The sequence below is a fragment of the Parathielavia appendiculata genome, assembly GCF_033297405.1.
Source record: "Parathielavia appendiculata strain CBS 731.68 unplaced genomic scaffold N657scaffold_6, whole genome shotgun sequence".
Classification (NCBI taxonomy): Eukaryota; Fungi; Ascomycota; class Sordariomycetes; order Sordariales; family Chaetomiaceae; genus Parathielavia; species Parathielavia appendiculata.
The window spans coordinates 670,779-688,105 of record NW_026944225.1 but is presented as its reverse complement, the minus strand read 5'-3'; the positions used below and the strand labels follow the sequence as shown (position 1 = coordinate 688,105).

Sequence of the window (17,327 nt, the reverse complement as noted above, 5' to 3'; positions counted from 1 at the left end):
TTAATGTCTTGCTGTGACATTACAAGCCTAAAAAATAAGCAACCAAAGACACCAAGGAAAGGGGGGAGGCAAAGGAGAATAAAATGAAAAGAGAAGATAGAAGGAAGGAAGAAAGCAGGAAGGGAAAAGAAGAAAGAAAGAATAAGGTATAAGATGAAGAAAGGAGAAAGGATTAAAAATTTGAAAGATGATAAGAAGAGAGAGCAGAGAAATAAAGATTCGAATACCCAACTCTTGATACTCGCCGGTTATGTCCTGATTTCTCACAAAGATCCATGCTGACAAACAAACCAGGGTGTTTGTTGTAACTGTCTGTTGGACCTGCAAAATGTACATTCACACACACGAGATTTTGACTACCCGACAGAACCTATGCTGAACCTGTACTACCCCATGATAAACATACTCTTTCACTTACCTACAGTAACAACTAGCCTAGCCCCCTCTCACCACCTCACTTCCCTGCTAATAGTCCAACTCCTCGTTAACCCTCGTATTACAAAGACACCTGCACTCCGGGACTGGGCATTCGCGATGGCGCGCAAACCACTGCCGCGCGTGGTCCAGATGCAGCACGTGGCCGCACGCCACACAAAACGTCGGGAACCTCGCCGTCCGGCGCACCTCTGGGTCGCGCGACTGCTCGGGCCGATCGCTGCGCGGCATGCCGACGACTTCGAGGCACACGACGCACCGCGGCAGGTGCTGCTTGCAGTTTGGGCATGAGATGCCCGATGCAACCATCTTTTCCGTGTACGGATTTGCCTGCTGCTGGTGGTGGCTGTGGGTGCGGGCTTCGGCGCGCGGAACGGAAGTCGTTGAGGAGGCGAGACCGCCTCCCCCGGCGACGGTCATGAGGTTGGGCAGGGCGGTCCCGCTGCGGGATGGGGGCGCCGCGGAGATGGACTCGGTTTTGAACTCGATGTCACAGTAGACGCAGCGCAGGCCGATTTGGCGCGGGGGCGGTTGCACGGTGACACGTCCGTGGTGTTTGCTGCGCAGGGTAGACTCGACGTCGAATTTGGCACGGAGGAAGAAGGCGCGGTGACGCTGGAGGTAGAGACGGTAGGCGTTGCGCATGGCGTTGGCGCGGATGTCGTCGATAAAGCGCGGGGCGCAGATGGAGAGAAGGAGGGTGGCGGTTTGGGTGTCGTTGAACTTGTGCACGTAGCGGGCGAGGATGTCGACGAGGGAGTCGGTGATGCCTGTAAGGACGATACCTTCGACGTCGCCATTTTCGATGGCAGTGGTGACTTCGCGGTCGAGCCAAGCAGTGAGCGCATCGTCGGTGAAGTAGCGGACCGCGACAAAACAACGGTCGCGGAGAGGCAGGGACGTTTGACCCGCGATCACGGCCCAGTCGCCGGTCGCGATGATGGCTGATATTGCACGGAGGTAAGGATCAGTCTTGCAAGCCACCCTCTCGTCAAAGTCGAGGGCTGTCTTCGCCTCGTCGTCACTGCTCTTGCCAATCAATTGCAATGCTAACGAGACGAAGAGAAGTTCCGGGTGCTCTGCACTCGCCTTCTTCAGCACCTGGACGGCCCCCTTGGTGTCGCCTCGGAATATGGCGTGGGCGGCCACCATGGTGTACCACGTAGAATCTCTCCTAGGCCCTGACGCGGACAATGCTTGGTCAAATTCATCGTAGTATGACCGACCAAGGCTGCATATCTCGAGGCACATCTCCCTGTGGTGGGGGCGTTTGGTCTCTAACCCCCCATCAAATCTGGGAACTCCAAGTTTCTTGTTAATTGCATTCAGGCAGCGTTCCCAGCCGGCCTCATCAGGAGGCGGCGCGTCATCGGACAACCTCATCTGAGGCTTGCTCCCTACTTAAGTTAGAGAGCAGCTGTTGGATAATTTGATGCTAACTCACCAAGATCGTTTGTCCAGACGGTGTGGACTCCCATGTAACCAATATCCAGTGGGTGCGACATCATGCCTCCGTCGGTTGCAGCTGCCTCAGCGCCTGTTCAGAGCCATGAGCAATTCATCACACAGGTATTCCAAGTGTGGCCGACTTACCAGCGACCCAAACCCAAACATCTTGAAGCCACGGATCATCGGCGACGATGTTTTGGTTTTTCGCAAAGTCAAAGCGGTAACCCTCCTGCGCGCGGAGGAGCATAGTATGGTCGACGGCAAAGCGTTCTTTGCGGGAAAGACCAAGCACGTCCCTGGTGCTGGTGAGCAGCTTCTCGTGCCGCTCCAGCTGTGACAGAAGGGCCTCATCTCGCTGCTCATTCTCTTGTCTTGAAGCCAACCGTAACGCCTTCAGCTTGTCGGCGATGGAAGATGCGTCGTCAAATGACGCGGAACGTTGCCTGGGTGCAGACACCTCTGTAATCAATAACTCCTCAGTTGGTGTTTTGGCCAACGTCTTCTCTACAATATTCTTGACATTGCCTTTCCGCGGCCCAAATAGTGGAATATCAGAGAGGGCTTGCTCGGTCAAGAGAGGCCCAAAGACATCGTGAGCTTGTGGTAGTTCAAAATTCATCAGTTGATGGTAGTCTGCGCCATCTGTCCGGCTGTTAGCGTTTTCCAGTTGTTCGAAAATTGACATGGCATACCGGCCTGGCCCCTGTGCGGCGTCTGCCACGGTATCAGCTTGAAGGGATACTCCGAGGTAAATGACGGCTTCTGTAAGACGTCGAGGGCGCCACTGGCCCTAAGCACCAGCACGTGGGGTTGCAAGACGGGAGAGCTCATAGTGATCCAATCGAATGAGACTATCCTGTCGTGCTTGCGGGCGCTTTCGGCATAGAGAGGATCCATCTCGTATGACCGTCGAACCTCGAGGAGCTCCGGGCTACCGTCCACCTTGGCATCCGGCTCCACATGCTCGTGCCTTGTCGAGAAGACCCTCAGCTGGCCGGTCTGAGAGAGCACGGCAAGCATGCCGGCGTGGTCACGGCAGAAGCGGAGGGCGCGAATGAAGGAACTCTTGCTGTCGGCCGGATTGGTCTCCATGTCCACTGCGCGTTCAAGGCGCAAGGCGCCGCCCCAGGGTAGACCGTGCTGCTCCACGGCTTCGGTGTAGGAGGGGTTGACGCTGTGGCGGCTCATGGTTCGGCGATCCCATATCATGACGCCGGGGAGGTCCAGGGCAGACGATGCAAAGTAGTTTTGGTCGGCATAGTCAATGGCCAGGTTATTGCAGCATTTGGTCTGGAACTGGACCACTGGACCGTGTGCTTGGTCTGCCCGGGTGGTCAACTATTACAAATCGAAGGGCCAAGTCTGAAAAGCGGTACTGAAGTCTAACGTACCTCGAAGATCGTGGATCCGGAGGCCCTGTCCCTTGATTCCGGCAACTAGCACGTTCGGGTTGTCTTCAAAGAATCTAACACTCGACACGGAGGCGTTGAGTTCCAGCCTGTCGACTGGATCCGGGGGAAGATCAACATCGGCAGGGAAGCCAGAGATAGTGGCATCTGTGCCCGAGAGACGGCTGAGGTCCCATATGTGCAGGCAATGGTCGCTTCTGACCCTATCAAGTGCGACGGCCAGTTTGCCGGCTGTATTGAATGCCACGGCTTGACAAGTGCGCGATATCTTCAGGCCCAGCTCTAGGTAGGCATTAGAGTTGTCGTCAACCCGCAGCAAGTTGACAACGCCAGTCGACGTGCCCACAGCAACCAGACCAGGCACCGTGGGCGACCAGTCGTAAGTGGTCAGGGGCGGGAAGTCGTCGTGTTTTGCGAGTTTTCTGTACTCAAACCTCCCCCGCTGGGCAAGGCCTGTGGGTTCGTAGAGCTGCACGACACGGTGCTGCAAGTTGATGTGCAGGAATGAATCGCGCGTGGCATTGGGCGACCACTTGATCAGCCCGAATTCGGGACGGTCCATGGCGGGTGCCAGTGATGGGAGTGAAGCTCAGCTCTCACCGACTTAATCCGTCCTCAATTTCTCAATTGAATTTCCGGGGTTTCTGCGGTCCATGTAATTCGACTTTAGACTCGGACGTCCTGCGTGTAGCACAAGGTACCTCAGCTCCTTACTACCGGAGTAACAAGGTTGAAGTTGGTGGAAGTCGTCGATCCTGGGATGTCAGAGTCCTAATGACGCTTGAAGAGGCATACCCTAACCCTTATCGCCTACGCCCGGCAGGCAAATGCACGTCCGAGTCCCCCAAAATTTCTGGAGGTTTCTCGGAAGCGATCGACAGTTTCTTAACACTCTTCAATTGTAGGATCGCAACTCCAGCCGCAACCAGCAACATGGGCAAGAAACGACCCCATTCTGACGGCGAGCCCTCGGGACATGGTGTTGAGGATGGGGCGAGGAAACGGCCTCGGATCAAACGCCCGCACAAATCGAAAACCGCTGCCGCAAACACGGACAGTCTCAGTGCCATCAAGAAGCGCGCCAGGGCAATCGAGAGACTGCTTGCCCGGGACAACCTGAAGCTCCCAGCAAACAAGCAGAATGACCTGGAACGAGAATTGGTAGCACACAAACAGCGCATCGAGGATATACGGTTCAAGAAGGAGAGGAGCAAGATGATCGCGAAGTACCACATGGTCAGGTTCTTTGGTATGCGGCCGCACGTTACCGGCTCCCTCTCGTCCACGTCTAACCGCATTAAGCAGAACGGAAAAAGGCGACGCGCTTTGCGAAGCAGCTCGAAAAAAAGGCGGCCCAAGCTACCGACCCGGAGGAGGTGGCTCAGCTCAAAGCGGACCTCCACGTTGCTCAAGTCGACATTGACTATGCCAGATACTTTCCCTTCATGGAGCCCTACGTCAGCCTGTATGCCGCTGCCGCGGCAGGAGAGAAGGAGGCGGCCAATACAGCCGCACACTATCTGCGCACCTCGCGGCCACCCATGTGGGCTGTTATCGAGAAGACCAGGGAGGAGGGTCAGGCGGCACTGGAGAGGCTGCAGAACCGGCGACCACAGACCAGTTCGAACTCCGAAACCACTCCCAAGCCGGTAGAACGCACTGTGTCGGCCAAACAGTCATCGTCGAAGAAGACCAAGGGGACGCCGAAATTGAAGTCGAAGACGTCAGCCAGGGGCAAGCCAAATAAGACAGAGGAGGAACAGACGGACTCGGACTCGGACTCGGACGACAGCGATGGCGGCGGGTTTTTTGAGGAGGACTAAGGGACTCTTTGATGGCGAGCCAAGTTGATCCGGCCACGACGAGCACGCGCTCACTGACGTTGTCAGCGACTTATGATTAACTAAACTATGATACCCAACCCGCTCCCCAAGCCGGCGATGTGGGAAAGCGGAGCTCAGACCAGGTTTGTGTGTTTTTGGAGAACATTAAACGGATAGCGAGCCAGGCTTCTCTGCCTTCGTGTGCGTCCGCCCGGCGGATCGTCCCATGTTTACGATGAAACTGCAGAATCGAATCCCCCGTTACTTAAATGGACGGTCTCGAGGCCTTCATGGCAGTCTCATTTGTTGTTCGCAGGCAGCAAGCGCCTTTGGCCAAAGACGTGACCTGCAGCGGAAAGAGGTAGAACAAACACCAGTCGACGACCGCAAGGATTCATCTGCCTCTGTGAAAGTCTCATCATGTGAAGAACCAGCCAGACCTTCCTGCTCATATCTGTCAATTGTTCTTCCTCTTGCAGCCAACGCGGAACGAGGCCGTTCAGCCCCACTTCGTCACCTGCATGCATCCTCCCACACTCGACGTCGAGATCTATAAGATGTTGCAGGCCGTGAAACGGGGGCCCAGCCTGGCGCTCTCCCAACCGACGTTGATTCCCGCGGAGAAGAAGTTGAAGCCGGCTGTGCTTGACAACGAATTCGAGATGCCAGCCAACGCCCTCAGTCCTCAGACGGGCCCGATGTTGCTCGACGATCCCGTCATTTATCGCGACCTCAAAGCCTGGATTGAGCAGCAAGAGCAGAACCCAAGACCGCTCTCGCCGCTCCAGAAGCGAGCCATCGCCGAAATTCTAAAGCCTCAACGCGCGCCCAATCCTGACCTTGGCGACCGCGACTGGGTCACTCTCTTGAACTGTAACCGCCACTCCTTCATATCACGAGAACCGTTTCCATTGAATCAACACACTGACTCTCCCCAGTATACGCCCAAGCACACCGCATCAGCCCTCCGTCGTTCACGGACGAGTCCCCCGCGCCGGAGCGCTTCATCTCGCGATGCCAGTTCCGCCCCACTGTTGAGGCCGAGCACACGGTCTTCCCGAGCGTCGCAGCGGGCTTCGTCGCCGACGAGACGGGCTCTCTCGTGGCGCCGTGCTTCCGCCGCAAAAAGGACGCCAAGCAGTACGCCGCCAAGTGTTGCATCGAGCACCTCATGCGTGGCGGATACATGCCGGCCGACGGGGTGAACGTCGTGTTTCCCAAACCGAAGCCGCCGCCCCCAAACCTTCCCAATTCAAAGAAGAAGAAGAAGGCGGCCTCGGCTCCTGCCCCCAGCAACCACCCCACCGGCACCAGCACCGGCAGCAACGAGGACGGTCCTGACAAAGGCAAAGACGACAACAACAATAACAACAACAACAACAAAGACGAACCCGCCACCACGACCCGCGTAGCCGACCTCTGCCGGCTCATGGGCCTAGCCGTGCCCATCTACAAGATCACGCCCTCCCCCGGCATCCCCACCAGCGGCGTCAACGGCGGCCACCAATACTGGGACGGGCACGCCGATTTCGGCGCCGACGGCATCAAGGTGCCCGAGGGCTTGGGCACAGTGGCCAACGTGTACGGCAAGAAGAACGCACGCGAACGCATCGCCGAGGAAGTGCTCACGTGGCTGGTCAGGGAGGATAGGGCGCGGAGGGAGGAGGCGGATGCGCTCATGGCGCAGTTGGGTTGGAGGGCTGAATCCGCTAACTAGACCGCGGGGATGCCCTCTGGGGAGGGAGGTCTATGTGTGGATGTGATGGGGAAGGAGGATGATGGTTGCGGTACGTTTTTTGCGGTTGCGGTTTTGGTTGGGAGCATTCCGGCGTGGTGGACATGCTCGGGGGTATGATGGCACAGTTTGAGGTCAAGGGATCTAGTATGACACGAGGTGGGGCCAGGTTGAGTGCTGAAGATGTGATGCATTTAGAGCGACGGCTAACGAATTTCGAGCAGATAGGCGTGATTTATGCTTTGCAATATGCCTTTTCAGTTGCGGATCAACGGGAAAGCTCTAAGTTTGGGACATGTGATGCTCTTCTTTTTCTCCCTTATTCTCTCCGTTCCCATTCGTTTCCTGTCTCGCCATTTTTCTTTAAATACGCACCTGATTGCTTAACTTCATTGCAACAAGAACATGGGGAGCCGGCGCCTTTATATTTGGAGGAGTGACATCATATCGAGAAGATGTCATGTCCACATCTGCCGAAAGAGAGTGAAACCTCACCTCCCCCGTCCGTTTCCGCCCCTCCCACCACCACCACCGCCACCACCCCTCTTCCCCTGCGGCGCCCGTACCTTCAAGCTCTCCGGCAAGTCCGCCACCTTCTCCCCATCCTTCCATAGCACCCCGACCCCTTGCCTACGCCCAACCACCTCTTTGAAAAACTTGACCGGTACCAGCCCGTCGGCGTCCCCTTCGGTCAGCACGACCCCGTTGTCGCTCATCCACCACTTGAGCCCGGCATCCCTGATGCTCGCGGCCACATCGACGTAGATGAGCACTTCGGCGTCCTTGCGCATGCCGCTGATGACGCCAGCCTCCGAGTCCTCGGGCAGGCCGGTGCTAAAGTGCACGTGGTTGCGTCCCATGGGTCTGAGCCCGCCGCTCGCGACGATGGCCGGCCAGAAGGCGAAGTAGGTGCCGTGGATGACGGTGGGCGGGATGGGGACGGAGCCGTCGGGGAGGGTGTCTGAGGAGGAGGAGGGGAAGGCGAGGGGCTTGAGCAGGTGCTCGCTGTCGAGCTTGATCGAGTGGCCTTGGTTGGCGCGGATCAGCCAGTCAGACGGATCGGTCGAAGACTCGTTCAGGTCTGGGTTGGTGGCCGGGTTGGGCTTCAAGGCGAAGCGCTGCTTGTCCGAGTTGCGGACTGCGTTGATAATCTCGGGGAAGGTGGGCGCCAGGGAGCGGATGGGGCCCCATTGGAGCTGTATGATAGTGTCAGTGTGTGTATGAAGACCAGAGTGGAGCAGCTTGTCTGGTTCGCCTTTCCTCGTCCTGGGTGATAATTCCACTCAGTTCGCTTCAATCCCTATGCTCACCAGCATCTCCTCACCCAACTCAACTCACACAATCTACCCTGTCTCCCATCGCCTTCTAACTTCATCCCAGAGCCCGACACATCAACCGAAGAGAAAAAAGGCAAAAAAGAGGTTACTCACAACCTGATCCAGAGGGGCAAATCCTTCCCGATCAAGCGCAACCCCGGCATTGCGCGCCTGATGCCTCAACAGCCGTGACAGCGCCCTGGACAAGTCCACCTCACGGCTACCACTCCCCCCGCCGCCGCCACCCCTGGCACCCCTCCGTCCCCCGCCACCACGGCCTTGCCGGGTTGACGACATCGTGGCCATGTCCTCCAGCTTATCCGCGTAGTCACGCGGGTCAGAGTTCATCTTTTGTTTTCCCTCTGTTGGAATGTTGCGCGTGAGGTTGGCGACGTAACTGCTGTGGAGTCTCTTCTTGAGATTAACGAAAGTGGCTTCGACTTTGACTCTCGGTTTGAGGGTGAAAATTGGTCCACGCTTGAAGTTAGATAATGGGACAGTGGTGGAGAAGCAGCTTCTCAAGCTAAGTCTGGGTCTGTTGATCGTGGTTGTGGTGGCCAAGAAGAGGCGGGCCGGGATGGGGATGCGATTGTGCATGTAAATGATATGGATTGGCCGGAGTGGAGGTAAAAGAAATAGAAGGAAAGAGGAGGGATATCGGGGAGAGGGAAAGAAAGACAGCGACGCTTACTTTCTGATTCCAGGTGGTTTGAGAAAGTGCCTTTGGCGAAGTTTACGGTGGCATCAGATTTCGGGATGAGTTGGTGTCCGAGCGGCTGAGTTGGGTTTTGTTTGGTGGGTCTTCTGTGGTGGTTGAAGGACGAGTCGGAGCAAATATCGCAGCAACAAACAGGTCAATCTCCATGGATGGAGATGTATACCACCCGCTTCATACCGTGTTAAACCGGCGAATCGGCCCAAGTTCTCAACTTCCACGATGCCCTTGAACTTGTAGGTAGTTGTGCTTGAACCCAGAACAACCCCTTTCCGGTGAGTCATGGCCGACAGTCTGGGAAACACTCGCCGGACTCATCTCACAGACGAATCATCAAGATAAAACACAGCTCCAAGGGATTCGTCATGAGCAAGACTTCGTTGTACAATGCAACACCAATATATACAACCCTCCAACTCCCGCAGTCTCACATCGACCCAGCGACGTCCCAGCACCCTCTGACCCCTGGGCCACTGTCCGTTTCAAGCCCAGCAATACCGAGGATCGCCCCAATGCCGCCCTGCGCCAACAGTAAACCAGAAAACTCCCATCCATCCAACGGGATGACCAGAGGCACGCCGGGAAGAGGCGCCCGGAACAATATACACCGTCAGCAGCCTCTCCGCACCACGCACAATCCAAAAAGTAAGCCCAACCAGTTACCCAGGTTCCACCCAAAACACATTAACATTGGCGTATAACATCGTCCTCCACCTTCCCTTTGCATACACACAACTCCTTTCCGTCCTTGATGACCCCAGTCGAAGCCATGTGCCTTTCATGCCTTTCCGTCCGCCTGCGCCTCCCCCGATGCAGTCGTGGAAACCCAAGACGCCAGGCCTTCATGTCTCAAAAGTACCAGGAAAATCGCAAGACGAGTTAACGATATGCCGAATGCCAAATGCAGCAAAAGTTCGAACGCCCCCTTGCTTTTCCCCTAACCATGATCATGTTGCAAGAAAAAGCAGAAAACGCCATGACGCGCCCCAGATCGCATAATGCATCGAGTCCGTCAGTCGGTGTTTTTGTACAGTCGTTATGAGCGTCGAAATATCCATAAAATGTCGTAATAAAGTGTCATCAGCGGCGTTCGCTCGTCCTCAGCCGCCACCGCATGTGTTATGGGGGTTTCTTCTGGATGCACCGCTCAAGAGCGAATGTTGGGAATGCCAGTTTCCCGACTCCGGCGGCCGAGGCTGCCGGTCCGGCTGAGCATGGCGCTCTGACTCAGCGAGATCTGGCGCTGCTGCTGCTGGCCGCGCTCCTCGGCCAATCTTTCAGATAGGTTATGGGCGGCGCCCCGCTCCGAGTGATAGCTGCGTTCTAGATAGGAGCCTCGCTCTTGCGGGGTGCCGCGATCCTGGAGCATGCTGCGTTCGAGGTACTTGCGTGCTGGCGTCGTGGGCGCCGAGGTTGTGGGGACCGAGGTGGCAAGCCGGGAGGCGATGCCCGACGGGAGGATCCTACGCCGCGGCAGGAGCGGAGATGCAACCACATTGTCCTGAGCAGGAGGCTGGGCGGGCCTGGCCGCCATGGCAGGGTCGCGCGGGACGGCACGAAAGCTGTTGAGTTCTGTAAGCGCTCTCGAGGGTATGCGCGAGCGCAACTCATCCTCCTCTTCGTTCACCGCCTTGCGGGTTCGGAGGAGCAGCGATGTCTTTCGCCCTTCGCGATCCTCCTCGGGCTCTTCTGTTCCGCTTCTTCGGGACCTCAACAGCAAAGACGACCTCCTCCCAGCCTGAGGCACTTCCTCTGGCTCCTCGGTCGCTGTCCGCCGGATCCGCGCCAACAGGAGGGAAGATTTACGTCCGGGAGTTGGCTCCAGCGGTGTAGAGGGGGCCGTAACGTAGCGAGAGGACGGCAGGGGGGTACCAGCGAGCATCGTCCTCCTCTTCTGCTCCAGGCTTGTCGGCGCTCTGGGGCTCGTGCTTGTTTTCGCAACTACATCTGCGACGGCACTGGGACGCCTCTGGGGTGTGAGCGCGCCGCCCGCTGTTGCGTTGACGGACGTTGGGCTCAGCAGCTGCTCGGGTTCGGGAGCAGCTGTTACCGATTGCGGTTGCCTCTTCTGTTCCGTTGGGTCGGCAAGGGCGATACACAGCTCTGTCAAACTCCGGCAGATGCTATCAGCCTTCTTACGGAGCTGCCTGTCGGTCACACTGCCGTTGTAGCCTCCGATCGTGCTGGCACCACTCGAGATCGGTCCTGGTTGGCCGACGGCGCCGATCATGGACGACAGCGCCATGGCGTCAGTCGCGGCTGACTCAATGGCGTTGAACACTTCTGGACTGACCAAGTCCTTGGCCTTGCTCAGGGCAGAGAGAAGCAGCGGCTGTGTCTCGCGCGGCACCACAGCAGCGTTGTTGCCGTCAGCATGCGCTGGGCCAGTCCCGGAAGCACGCTTGGGGGACGCTGAGACGGTGGTGGCGTTTGTGGTGGCGGTCCGTGGCCGCTCGTCAGACGACCTCGACGCGGAGGTAGACGGCAGCTTGCCCGTTAGCTCCAGACGATGGATCCTTGACTTCAGATCGTCCAACTCGTCCCAGACCGTGGAAGGCGCGGCTGTAGAGGAAGAGGACTCGGTTCCCTCGACGCCATGATGCGCTTCGGAGGGATGATGAACGCCATCCGCCACTACGTTTGCAGACCTGGGTACCAATGGGGAAGAGTGATAGGTCCGAGCCTGTGCAATTGCAAGATGCGAACTCCTGTGTTGCGCAGTCCTCGAAGACGACAGGTTGTTGTTCTCGGTAAGCGACTGTCTTCTGCGCTGGTATGCCGAGCTACTCTCGGCGAACGACTCTTTAAAAGATATCTGTTTGGGCGTGATAGGGGATGGCCTCTGAGGAGCTCGGCCTGCCTGCGCGCGAGTAGAGCTCTCGTTCGTAGTGGCGATGGGCGGAAGAGTCTCTCTTTCCGACGTCCGGTATGCCGACTCCCGAGGTTCTTGTTGAGCAGGCTGGCTCTCTGCCGCGTGCCGGGTGCGCGAGTTTTCGCGCTGGTCGGAGAGACGACGCGACATCCGGGGCGGAGAAGGAGTATCATGAGCGGGAATAGCGGCTGAGAGGGGACGGCGGTGTCCGGCCCGGACGATTCGTGACTATGCATTGTTAGCCACCGAGTCCACAGTCTGGAATCGTGATGAACTCACAATAACACTGGGCTCCGGCGCTGCCGCTTGCGTTTGAGGTGCCCGAGAGGCCGCATCCTCCTTTGCGATTCTCATGAAGATGTCGGCAGTGTTGTCGTTGTCAGTTGTTGTAGTCATCTCGCCAGACTCGGAAGGAGCGAGGTGCGAAAAGTCCTCCTCTCGCTGGCCCTCGAGGGCCCGTAACGCGCGGTTGCGCTGGTTGGCGTCTAGCTGCTCTTCGTTGCAAGAGTCTTGGGACGTGCGCCGGGAAGGCATATCAAGCACAGCGCTCTTGCGCGACCCAGAGGAGCGGAAGGATCGGATAGGAGGAATCACAGCGCGCCCTCTCGACGCGCTGGCGGTGCTGCTGGGGCTGGGCAGTTTGTACGACAGTGGAGGGCGCGACTTCTTGTCGTCCGACTCAGAAGTCGAACTCTCGACAGTCTTGGGCAACAACAAATCTCGCCGCGCTGGCACCGGCTCCTTGACTGCGCTCTCCGTCAAGCGACGTTTGATCGCGGGAGCAGGGACGGAGGACACTTGCGACTGGGCCGCAGACGCGCCGTCAGTGTCTTTGACTGGCTCTGGAAATGACGCCGGTCGCTTCGATCCTGAAGGCGAGTGGTTCGAAGCAGTCGTAGGAAAATGGAACTTGAGGGAACGACTTCTCGTAACACCGCCAGTTTGCTTCGTTTCAATTGAAGCAGATCTGTCTGTGAGGGTTTGAGCGCTGCTGTGGTGGTGGAGTTGTTCCGACGAACCCAGGGGCCTCGACAGAATGGGCGCGAGTGGGGTGGGCTGCTGCAAGGAGGGTAGCGAAATGCGATCCTTCCTCAGGTCGGCAAAACGAAAAGCTGGGAGCTTGGATGAGTTGTGGCTGCGACGGTGCGCATCAAAGATACTGTCATCGGTGCTGAACGACGGGTTGTTGTTGTTGTTGCTGCCCAGTGCGCGATTGCCAGAAGTACCGCTGTTTTCATGGGCCTCAAGAGTCGGTTGTGGTTGGGTGCTGGTGTAAGCCCGCGAATGGGCAGCGAAACTGGACGATGTCATGTTTTTGGGAAGCGAGGTGCCCTGTGCCTCCGTCTCCACACCACGCCCTCAACCCGCACGCACTGCTGTGCCGTGCTAAAATGCTTTTCTGATTCCTGATTTCTAGGCGAGCTTCAAAATCTGTGTTTTGGGAAGATGTCTGTTCGATGTCATGTCTTCGGACTCGGGACATTAGACGTATTGTGAGAGAATCGCATCAGAAATGATGTTTGCCAGTCCAAGTGAAGGTCGAAGACGCTGAGCTCTGGGCGCGTTCGATCTGGCAGCTACAGCAACCACCGGGAGCAGAAGTCAGAGATCGCAGGGCAAGGTACCTTAGGCAATGGGTAGTGTAGATACAACTGAGTCAGTGAGCAATGAGCAGCGAGAAATAAGCACGATGAATCGTGAGCAGGCGATTATGCCAGCAATCAAGCGGAGCTCTTTTAGAGAGCGAGTCGTATGACGGACAGCGGTTTTGAAGTGCAGGAAGAAACCCTGTGGTCGATTGTTGTGAAGCACTCTCGATAACGGTAATGTTACCGTAATGAACGAGCGCTGACTGGAGTCTATGGACGGCCGACGGTGCGGCGAGCCAATGGGCAGCCCTGTATGGATAACCTGATGTAAACATTCCGACTCCGTTTTTGGCTACCCGAGGACCTTATTAGCGAGTATCTTACCTGTCGCCAGCAAGATATTCATCGAGTTGCCAAATCCCGTCTCGACAGTCTGTCCATGGACTATACAGCAACTCCTGCCGGTAAGTATTTGTGCCTGCCTGCCCGGTCCATTTGTGCACAACGAGCCGAAGAAGAAGCATGCAGGTGCAGAGTCGAGCAAACCTGGTGTCGCATTGAGCCCCGCAGCCATCCCTGCTGTTACGACCTTCTCTCAAGGCATGCATGAGCAGGTGAGGACGGTGGCGGGTAAAAGGTCTGACGACGCCGGGCCTCACCGACAAGGTTCCGCACCTCATTCCTCGTCTCATGAGAGAAGGAATTGGCGAATTAAAGGGGCTTGTCAACGGGAACATCGAATGTCGATGCTCACATGCAGCGTGGTTGGGAAGAAGCAATAGAAGCGAAGGAATCGAGGGATAGAGAGCAAATTCGGATAGGTTCGCCGATTGGCCATGTCCACATCCCTTGTCGCCCGCTTTTCCACCGTCATCTGTCAACCGCTTCTCAAAAGTCAGAATTGCCGTTGTGACTGCCCTATGCAGGCCGCACAGGCTCGCATATTTCCGGTACCTACAGGTAACTAACGTCCAGCAGCAGATTCGTGTCGTGACCTTGACTGCTCCATCATGATGTTCACGGTGGCGCCCCGAGGAGCCGGTAAGCAAGACCGATCGTCCAGAACGTCTCAGAGCAGCGCTTTGCATTTCAGACATGGCACGCTCTTCTGAACTGTACCTTGACGTGTCTGAGCTCCCTCTGACCCCAAGTTTGGTGTCCTTGTCGACAGTTCATATCATGGCCTCGTCCCCGATCACTCGCGGGCAGAGCGGTGCTCATAGCAATGTCAGTCTCAGACGGTGATCTGGCCATGCGGTTCGATTGAAGCTGAGTCACGAAACGAATGAGCGGCCCAAAGGATCGTCGGGCTCATTGCAGGATTACGTGGTTTCAAGTGCGCGACAGAAGAAGAGGGCCCTGGGGATGTCCGGGTGCAGCACCTCAGATTGACCGAGTCTGATGGAGAATACCACTCCACCGGGCTGGAACGCGTCCCATGTTTGTTCTCGAAGACCGCATTATCTTCGAGTCATGACGGGCGTGTGCTGCAATTTCAGCGAAGGCAGTGCAATGCCCACGATTTATCAGACACGGAGCAGAGCATGGCTACATTATCCTGCTGGTTGATGATAGTACGCTTTGTAGATGACTTGGTCTGGAGCTGACCGGGTGGTCCGCATACCCTACGACCTCCGAGCTATATCAGACGCGCCGCGTCCCTCACTGCCCGGTCGGGTCACGCCATACCATGCGTAGACAGTCAACCTCGTGGGGAGACCAACGTTGGGGGATGCCTCAAACGTATCGATCGATGGTTGGGTTGAGACTGGCGGGCGATTGTACCGTTGTCCTCGTGAGCGGTACCTTATATGGGTTGTCGAGCGGGCTTTTCGTGGTAAGGCTGGCGGAGGGCGCAAAAATTATGATTAACGACAGTACTGTGCTTGGATCTGCTTGACGTAAGGCTCTGCGCCTGGCTTTCTGCCCGCTAATGATTGACGAAAATGGAAAGCGACGATGTTTTTTCCCAATGTGGAGGGAACGGGGATCTGTATCTGTAACCGACAGCACCCCGCTGCTCTCAAAGCCTCAAACAAGCGAGATTTCCAGTGTGTGAGTGTGCACGTGCCATGTTCCCACGTTTCCCCGCTTCCATCGAACTTGGCTCGTTTCAGGTTTCGGAGGGCCGGATCAACTTGTGTGCGCAACTTGAAGCCGACAGTCGGATATCGCAAAGACACATATACAGTAGGGACGGGCGGGAGACGGCGCAAATACAGGTACAGCGATGAGATGTTCGCACAACCCAAACAAATCTCGATCTGAGAAGAACGGCGCCGGATGCTTGCCTGACGGTTTCCCGGAACGGGTTGACCGGACTGATCGAGGCTCTGGGCCCAAGGTCGAAGATGGCCACAAGACAAGGGAGGCTCCTGAAGACCATGACGAGATGGCCTGGAAAAAGGGACCACCTCGTGGGGCTACGCCATGGAGCGGCGAGCCTGAAAATTCGACCCAAATTCACGGCCGCTTCTCTGATTTACCAGCGGCTGGCTGGCGCTAAGCTTCACTTCTTGCGGACGACTTTGGTCCTCGGTGACATCCCGCACCCAGATTTGGTACGTCCGTAGATCTGGCACAAGCGCGAGTCAAGAGTTTATTTCTTTCCAAGGGCGAGACCGACATGCGACCCCAACAAGTAGCCTTGTCGCATGCTGGTAATCTAACAATAGCGCAGCCCAGAATAAGTTCATCGAGGATAACCCTGTTGTGTCATGGGCTGCGAGTGAGAAACCTGGGTTCGACCACTACCTTACTGATACGCGTGTACTCCGTACCGTGGCTCGAATCCCAACCTTAGGGTGTTGCCGGCTGCAGAGGATCGCAATGGAGAGATGCCAGACTGGCACTTTTATAACCGCTCTTCCAGTGCGTCTCACGGTGTCCTCTGTACGGAGTTGCTCAAGGGGCAGAGGGACTTGAATATCCAGCTGACAGCTTTGACAGCGAGTGGCAAGGGCTGCACTCAACCTCGTTGACTGTCATTGATTGGTCCGACGAACTCCAGCCGGGAAGAGCTCCCAATCAAAAGTGCTGAACAATTCTGCTTCCATGGGTCACACCATCTATTTTTAGCTTGGATTGTTTGAAAGCAGAACAAGCCGCAAAGACCGGCTAGCCGCCGGCGTTCTGCGCAACCAAGTGGGGTGCACCAGACTGGATTTCCATTGGCCGGCGGCAGTCCCCATGCGACCCGCATCGCAGCCAGCGCCCCTGCACGAAGCCTGGCGCAGGCAACGCGGAAGCTGTGTCGCAGGCCAGTGGCTCCAGTCCCAAGGCTTTCCCCCATGCCGCTCATCAGCAACAAGACGGGGGCTTTTCGAGGTGGGAATGCAGCGTCTGCACTCTGCAAGCGTCCTGCTGCGGGCTGTCCTGTTCTGCCTTGCTGGTCCTCCAATTTTGCCCAATTCTAGCCTGAAAGGCTGCACCGTGGAGCCCTCTTCTCAGCGCTTCTGGTTCAGGTTTCCAGGTTCTCGGCCTCATTGCTCTGCTGCCCACCACATCCCCGTCAATGAATTCGCGCCCATCCTTGCCCTTCTCAACCCGCCAATTCTCTTTTCCTTCGCTTTTTCGCTCCCCCAGCAGTCCGATCCCTTTTTCTTCCCACCCATTCCGTCCGCCATCAATATCGAAAGGGACGGAACGCTATAAGGTTCGGACGGGAACGTGGCTTTGGGTCGAGAACCAGACTCGGCTGCCGAGGAACAAAGAGACCCCGCCGTTCGACCGCCGGATTCACCCAAGCTGCCACGGCTCCCTCGCGACGGGAAGAGCGCCAGACCATGTATTGACGCCTACACGGTCTTGGTCGCTGGCCGCTTCGCCTTCCACTCATTCTTCTCTTGGTCCTATCGTCTACCGCCCACTGGATTCTCCGCTCGGCTGCGCCGCAGTCCTCCAGTGAGACCGAACCCAGTCTCCGCCAGGTTTACAAGCCTCTTTCGCTCCCGCCCATTGTTTCATCACCGCGTCTCTGCGTCG

At 56.9% G+C, this 17,327-nt stretch overlaps 6 protein-coding genes across 6 annotated transcripts; 2 read left to right on the top strand and 4 right to left on the bottom strand.

Annotated features, from left to right (window-relative positions):
- Positions 1-465: 465 nt before the first annotated feature.
- N657DRAFT_656062 (uncharacterized protein) lies at positions 466-3,855 on the bottom strand (the record flags this gene model as incomplete). The annotated part of the gene is made up of 5 exons (XM_062794658.1): positions 466-1,832; positions 1,880-1,972; positions 2,029-2,526; positions 2,577-3,206; positions 3,276-3,855. The coding sequence occupies 5 exons, from the start codon at positions 3,853-3,855 to the stop codon at positions 466-468; spliced, it is 3,168 nt and encodes a 1,055-aa protein (XP_062647468.1).
- A 371-nt stretch (positions 3,856-4,226) lies between these two features.
- N657DRAFT_656061 (uncharacterized protein) lies at positions 4,227-5,116 on the top strand (the record flags this gene model as incomplete). Its single annotated transcript, XM_062794657.1, has 2 exons — positions 4,227-4,542; positions 4,599-5,116. 2 exons carry the CDS (start codon positions 4,227-4,229, stop codon positions 5,114-5,116), a joined length of 834 nt encoding a protein of 277 aa, XP_062647467.1.
- A 698-nt stretch (positions 5,117-5,814) lies between these two features.
- On the top strand, positions 5,815-6,833 carry N657DRAFT_573227 (uncharacterized protein; the record flags this gene model as incomplete). Its single annotated transcript, XM_062788948.1, has 2 exons — positions 5,815-5,989; positions 6,055-6,833. The coding sequence occupies 2 exons, from the start codon at positions 5,815-5,817 to the stop codon at positions 6,831-6,833; spliced, it is 954 nt and encodes a 317-aa protein (XP_062647466.1).
- A 509-nt stretch (positions 6,834-7,342) lies between these two features.
- N657DRAFT_690388 (uncharacterized protein) lies at positions 7,343-8,979 on the bottom strand (the record flags this gene model as incomplete). Its single annotated transcript, XM_062797046.1, has 3 exons — positions 8,859-8,979; positions 8,282-8,578; positions 7,343-8,047 (listed from the first exon to the last, which is right to left on the bottom strand). The coding sequence occupies exons 2-3, from the start codon at positions 8,513-8,515 to the stop codon at positions 7,343-7,345; spliced, it is 939 nt and encodes a 312-aa protein (XP_062647465.1). The 5' UTR covers positions 8,516-8,578; positions 8,859-8,979.
- Positions 8,980-10,029: 1,050 nt separating this feature from the next.
- Positions 10,030-13,065, bottom strand: N657DRAFT_573048 (uncharacterized protein; the record flags this gene model as incomplete). The annotated part of the gene is made up of 2 exons (XM_062788933.1): positions 10,030-11,982; positions 12,034-13,065. The coding sequence occupies 2 exons, from the start codon at positions 13,063-13,065 to the stop codon at positions 10,030-10,032; spliced, it is 2,985 nt and encodes a 994-aa protein (XP_062647464.1).
- Positions 13,066-13,394: 329 nt separating this feature from the next.
- Positions 13,395-14,663, bottom strand: N657DRAFT_421406 (uncharacterized protein). Its single transcript, XM_062787290.1, has one exon. The coding sequence runs from the start codon at positions 14,438-14,440 to the stop codon at positions 13,724-13,726; it is 717 nt and encodes a 238-aa protein (XP_062647463.1). The 5' UTR covers positions 14,441-14,663; the 3' UTR covers positions 13,395-13,723.
- Between the last annotated feature and the right edge of the window lie 2,664 nt (positions 14,664-17,327).